At 64.5% G+C, this 6,443-nt stretch overlaps 2 protein-coding genes across 2 annotated transcripts; one reads left to right on the plus strand and one right to left on the minus strand.

Annotated features, from left to right (window-relative positions):
• Positions 1-893: 893 nt before the first annotated feature.
• H696_02274 (hypothetical protein) lies at positions 894-3,660 on the plus strand (the record flags this gene model as incomplete). Its single annotated transcript, XM_009496177.1, has 6 exons — positions 894-1,057; positions 1,222-1,516; positions 1,673-1,785; positions 1,884-2,318; positions 2,552-2,790; positions 2,909-3,660. 6 exons carry the CDS (start codon positions 894-896, stop codon positions 3,658-3,660), a joined length of 1,998 nt encoding a protein of 665 aa, XP_009494452.1.
• Positions 3,661-4,063: 403 nt separating this feature from the next.
• On the minus strand, positions 4,064-6,432 carry H696_02275 (hypothetical protein). Its single transcript, XM_009496178.1, has 6 exons — positions 6,053-6,432; positions 5,740-5,955; positions 5,509-5,655; positions 4,986-5,389; positions 4,712-4,855; positions 4,064-4,482 (listed from the first exon to the last, which is right to left on the minus strand). The coding sequence occupies exons 1-6, from the start codon at positions 6,249-6,251 to the stop codon at positions 4,099-4,101; spliced, it is 1,494 nt and encodes a 497-aa protein (XP_009494453.1). The 5' UTR covers positions 6,252-6,432; the 3' UTR covers positions 4,064-4,098.
• Positions 6,433-6,443: the final 11 nt, after the last annotated feature.

Raw genomic sequence — 6,443 nt, forward strand, 5'->3', positions numbered from 1 at the left:
CCCCCCCATATTGGCGCCGGTAACAGGGCCCCACGCCCGCCAGGAAAGCGGGCCATATCATCCGTCGGGCTATTTTCATGCCGGCGCCCGGGCCACACACCCAGGGGCTTCCGAGAGCCCGGGTCGCCGGCACCAACCGCGGGCCCCGGCAATCGTCCGCCCAAACCCCTCGCGGAGTGGCTCACCAGGCCGGTCCTAATCCGGTGGGCATGTGAAAGTACCGGCCTGGTGGCCAGGTCCGCCGACAAACACCGGGCGGCGGCCGCCCTGGCGCGTGTGTGTGTGTGTATGTGTGTGTATGTGCGCTTGTACGCATCCATTTCGGCGGTCGGTGTTCCCGGCTGCTGCGTGCGCGGGTGTCGTGTTTGCATACTCCGTGCCGGGTCCCCTCCTGCATCGATCTCGGCCCCGAGGGGGGACCGCCCGGGTCCTGAGGTCTGGCACATGGATATGCCCCTCGTATCCCTTGCAGCTGGGCTGATCTCCCTGCCCGTCCTAGCCGGCCCCCCCCCCCACCAGACGCTGAAGCGGGGTCTCCGCCCTGGGCGGTGCCCATCTCCGTGGCGGACTTCCTTGCTCCCGCGCCGAGTCCCGTCCGGACCGGTGGGCCCAGTGTGGCCACGTCCGTGTGACGCCCCTCCGCCTTGTTTCCCCTCCTGCCAGGGGTCAGCAGGGTGGAAGCGAGTGTTGGTGGGTGCCCCCCCCCCCCCCCCCCCCCCCCCCCTCCCCCCCCCCCCCCCCCCCCCCCCCCCCCCCACCCCCCGTGCGGGAGCCACTCCTCCCCCACCGCCCCCCAACACCCCCGTGTCACTGGGGCGCCACTCGGCGCCCGCGAGCAACTGGCCCGAGGTCACTTTCTCTTTTCCCTTCCCCCCCTCCCCTTTCCTTTCGCCATGCTTCGCAACATTTCGTCCCACGCCCTGCGCGTCGCCGCTGCGGCCCCGTCCTCCGCCCTTCTGCGTGCTGCGGCTCCCTGCGCCGTCCGCAGCTACTCCAATTCCAGTAGCCGCACCACCGAGGCCGCTGCTGCCCCGCTTCCGGAGATTGTGCCCTTCGTGTGCGTGTTTCTCTCTCCCTCTCTCCCTTTGTCTCTCCCCCCCTCTCCTCTTCCCTTCCGTCTCACACCACCCCTCTGCCATTGGCCACGCAAACACAACCACTCACTTCGTCTCTTGTGCCTCCGTCCCCCTCCCCCTCCCCCCTCCCCTTCTTGCCTCCCAGTGAGCGCCCGAGCTTCCTGCGCACCATCTACTCGCGCTCCGCGCTGAACACCTCCCATGTGTTCCCCTACCCCTCTGAGGTGCCGGAGGAGGCGCGCGAGACCCTGAGCCTGATGCTCGACCCGATCGCGCGCTTCTTCGCCGAGGTCAACAACCCGGCCAAGAACGACGAGACCTCCTCCATTCCCAAGGAGGTGATGGAGGGCATGGCCGAGCTTGGTCTCTACGGTATCCAGGTCCCCACCGAGCAGGGTGGTGTCGGCCTGCCGAACCTCGGTTATGCTCGCCTTGTCGAGGTGTGTCCTCCCCCCCGCTCCCCCCCCCCCGTTGATGTCGCCCTTCTGCCCGTCTGACACCCTCCCTTCCCCCCTGGCCCTCCCTCTTCCCGTGCGCCCGCAAAACTCCGCGGGGGTACCGACCTCGGTCTGGGCATCCACCTCGGTGCTCACCAGTCCATCGGCTTCAAGGGTATCCTTCTGGCCGGAAACCAGGCCCAGAAGGACAAGTACCTGCCGGACCTGGCCTCTGGCAAGACTGTTGCCGCCTTCTGCCTGACTGAGCCCAGGTACATGCTTTCTTTCCCTCCCTCCCTCCCTCCCTCCCTCTCTCTCTCCCTCCATGCCGATCACCGTCTCTGACTATCTTCCCCCTTCCTCCGCCCAGCGCCGGTTCCGATGCCAACTCGGTCCGCTGCAATGCCACCCTCTCCGAGGACGGCAAGCACTGGATCCTGAACGGCGAGAAGATCTGGATTTCCAACGGTGGCCTGGCCGACGTGTTCACCGTCTTCGCGCAGACCCCTGTGGCCGACCCGACCACCGGCGCCACCAAGAACCGCGTCACCGCCTTCATCGTGGAGCGCTCCTTCGGCGGCATTACCCACGGCCCGCCCGAGCGCAAGATGGGTATCCGCTGCTCCAACACCACCACCCTGCGTTTCGACAACACCAAGATCCCGGTCGAGAATGTCCTCGGCCAGGTTGGTTCCGGCTTCAAGGTTGCCATGGAGATCCTGAACAACGGCCGCTTCGGCATGGGCGCCGCGCTGACCGGCTGCATGAAGCAGGTCATTGCCATTGCCACCGACCACGCCAACAAGTGCGTCCGCCGCATTCTCTTCGCTGCCATCGCCCCCCGGGGAGGCCCTTTTCCCGCTGGCCTACTCTGCTTCTCTCTCTCTCTCTGACCCTTTCCCCTTGCATCCCTATCTTTCTCCTTCGCCCCTCACCCTCATCCGCTGGTAACCCGCACATCCACCCTCACCTTTACCGGTCTACCGGCTCGCCCTCCCGCGCGTGCCCACATGTGCATCTGTCTCCACACACATGCAGCCGTACCCAGTTCGGCGATCACATCAAGAACTATGGTCTCATCCAGGAGAAGATCGCCATGATGAACATGCAGTGCTACGCCGCCGAGTCGGTGGCCTACCTCCTGGCGTCCAACATGGATCGCGGCATCAAGGATTACCAGCTGGAGGCTGCCGTGTCCAAGATCTTCGCTTCCGAGGCCGCCTGGCATGTCACCGATGAGGCCATCCAGATCCTTGGTGGTCTGGGCTTCATGCAGGGTATGTGCCTTCGTGTCATCTGCCCCCCTCCCCGCCCCTCCTCGGTCTCCTCGGTCTCTCCCTGCCCCGCTTTCCCCTCCCGGCGCAGGCCCCACTCACACTCCTCCCCCTCCTCCAGACCTGCCCCTCGAGCGCATCCTCCGTGACCTGCGCATCTTCCGCATCTTCGAGGGCACCAATGACATCCTGCGTCTGTTCATCGCCCTGAACGGTGTCAAGTCCTCCTCGGAGACTCCTCTGGTGTCCAGCCTCAAGTCCGGCTCCAAGGCCCTCAAGGACCCGGCCTTCTACGGGCAGGCTCTCGGTGCGGCGGCCCGGCTGGTGCGCTTCGGCGTTGGCTACAACCCTGCCACCAGCGGCGGCCTGGCCCTGCAGTCGGAGGACCTGGCGGTGGACACCACCAAGTTCAAGGCCACCGACGTTCCCGTGGTCAGCCTCAAGGAGGAGGCCGACCTGGTCGAGGCCCAGGCCATCCGTCTGGGTGATGTGGCCGAGATGCTGGTCCTTGGGTATAAGAGCAAGATCATGAACAAGCAGCTGGAGCTCCGCCGCCTGGCCGATGTCACCATCAACATCTATGCCGCGGCGGCGGTGATCTCCCGCGCGTCGGCCTCCGTCAAGGCGGTCAACCGCAACCCCGAGGCCTCGCTGTCCGACCTGACCCGCGTGTCGGAGGAGCTTCGCCTGGCTCGCGCCTTCCTGACCCATGCCACCTCCACCAACGACACCATCCTCCGTCAGCTGGAGCGCCCGATGGCTTCCATCCTCCTGTCTGGCCGCTCGACCACCTTCGACAGCGACATCAAGCACATCTCGGACCACTCCTGCCGCAAGGGCGGCTACTTCCCCACCCACCCGATGGGTCTGTAAGTAGAGCCCGCCCGGTGGTGTGGTGTGCGGCGCGCATCTGTGTCTGTGCCCGTGTCCACTTCCTTTCCCCTGTCTCGCTGGCGTGCGTGCGCGCGCGCGGGGGCCCCCTGCGCCTGGCGGCGTATGGCCCTTCTTCCCCTTCCCCCTCTCTTCCCATCACACGGCACGTGTGCGATCGCTCCGCCTACTTCCCCCTCCCTCGTGGCAATAGATATCTCCTCCTCCTCCCCTCTCCCCTCCAGGCATAGTTGTCCAAGTATGTGTATATGTACGTGTGTATGTGGGCACGAAGGCATGGGCGTGATTGTATGCATGGCAGTTAGCCTATATCTATTCTCAAGGGCAGGGTGTGTCTTTTTTCTTTTTTCCCTTCCGGCTCGAGGTGTGACCGGAGGGGGGGGGGGGGGAGAGCGAGGAGGAGGGACCCGGGGAGAATGCCTACCAGGTGTGTTCGTTAGAGCCAACGGAGGAGGAGGGTGATGTTGGGCCATGGGAGAGGCGACTGGAGGACCGGCTGCGCGAGGGCACGGGGATGGGCTCAGCATCGCAGGCGACTCCGGTATCCGGACGACAGGTCTCCGAACGCCCGGGGCAGTGGGGATTGGCACACACGGCCGGGTCGACCGGATGGGCTGGATGTCCTGTGTCGACTACCAGCGAGCCGGAGGAATGGCTCCTCTCGGTCGTCAGAGGGGCATACGAACTCCGGGAGTCGGGACCCTGCTCAGCTGGGCGCCGGTTGAAGACCCGCTGGCCAATCCAGCGGGCCATGCGTGTCGGCCACAGAGGTCGAGTTGTGATGCGATCCAGACGGAGCCGATGCTGTGTGTGCGTGTGTGTGTGTGTGTGTGTGTGTGTGTGTGCGTGTCAGGGAGAGAAAGGGAAAGAGAGGGAGAAAAAGCGTCCGGTGGCGACAGGGGCGAGGAGGCAGGGCAGGGCCGATGTCGCGAGGACGGGTTTTCCGAGCAAAGCGCGAGCACTTTCGGCATGCGCCTGAACCCCCCCCCCCGCCGCCCCCGAGGAAAGGCCAGGCACACGGGCTGTAACGCACACTCTTGTCAAAGAGGGTCATTGCCACGGCGGTCACAGCGCCAGTGACCGAGAGCATGGTCGAGGCGGTCATCAAGAACATGATAACCTGCTGGTAGCGCGCGGCGTTCATCGGGTCGGCGCCGGCGAGGATCTGGCCAGTCATCTGGGAGGGGCGCAAAGCAGAAGGATCGGATGGGTCAGGAGCATGTGGGCAGGCTGTTTTGATGGTGGTGGCGTGTGTAGAAAGGGGGATGGAGAGAGAGGGAGGCAGGGATGCGAATCTACCGACGCACCGTCCCTGGGATGGAGATCAGTCCCATGACGCTCATGGCATTGAGAGTTGGTAGCATGGCAATGCGCAGGGCAGCCACCACCAGTGGCTGGGCAGTCTCCCAGCGGGAAGCCCCAAGGGCCAGATGCCACTCAAGGCGCTGGCGATCCTTCTCCGCCGAATCCAAGACGTGGTGGACGCCAAGAGCCACGGCAGCCATGGAGTTGCCGACCATCATGCCGACGGTTGGCACGAAAAGGGCCGGCTCCCAGAAGGGCGATGCCCCGAGCGAGAGAACCGTCCCGAAGATGGAGCACGACAGATTCGACAGGACAATGGAGCCGGCCACGATCCAGAACATGTTTTTGATGCGTCGTGGGCCCTTGTTGAATGTGGTCTCCAAGCTGGCCAGAAGCATGAGGAGAGCTTCGATCGATGGGGGAGGGTCACAAGGTGGGGGAGGAGGTCAGAGACAGCCGGCATGGCATGTGGCAGCCAGTGTCGAGGAGGGGGATGCTCCTCTGGATGTGAGCAGTTGCACATACAAGTCAGGCCGAAGACCATGTAAATGTTGTCCTCCTCAAGGACCGGCGTCAGGATGAATCCCATGAGGGTCAGCTGGAGGGCGCAGCGGATGGCCGAAACAATGACCCCAAAGTGCAGCTTAAGACCAAAGGCGACCGATAGGAGAACTGGCAGGAGGGTGTGAGCAGACCGGGTGAGCAGCAAGGGATGCGAGAACGTCACCGCAGCATGCGACTGGCAATGGGGCGCACTGTTGATGATGAGGACCGAGGCGGAGATGCCCACGCCGGTCCAGGTAACGACAACCTCGCCGGAGGGCGGGCAGTTTGGATCCGTGGAGCCTGACGCCGAGAGGGCCGATGAGGCCGAGGAAAGCTGCAAGAGGGATGTTTCCAGCAGGGCGGGTGCCGGGCCAGGGACGGGCCAGTTGGAGTCGCCAATGGCTCGCCGGCTTCGGGTTTCAGTGACTGCAACCGGGTATGGGTGGCGGAGGGGGGTCGATGGCAGCGATCGTAAGCATGGGGAGATGGGCAGGATGGGCGGTCAAATGGGCCTTGAACGCACGGACACGGAGGGCATACGAAGCGGAGGTGGAAATGACTTGGCCATTGAGGGACTTTTCCAGAGGGTCGGCATAGGCCCCGAAGTCGGGGCCCGGGGCGCCTGCAACGACTGCCAGCAGCCATGAGACAGCCACAAGCACAGCCGCCACCAGCGCAAGTGCCGTGGCCGGGCTGCCAGTTTTATGCCGAGGGGGAGCCATCAGAAGGGGGAAGCCGAGAACGGTATCTCTTGATCTCAATATCTCTCGATCACTTTCGGTCTTTCACTCGCTCACGCTCACTCTCTCTTTCTCTCGCGATATTTCTCGCCTTCGCAATGCCGAAGTTACGCCCAGTGCATTGCACTGCCAGCTGTGGGTGGGAAATGAGATAGAGGCCGAGGGGGGGGGGGG

Source organism: Fonticula alba (genome assembly GCF_000388065.1).
Source record: "Fonticula alba strain ATCC 38817 unplaced genomic scaffold supercont2.3, whole genome shotgun sequence".
NCBI lineage: Eukaryota > Rotosphaerida > Fonticulaceae > Fonticula > Fonticula alba.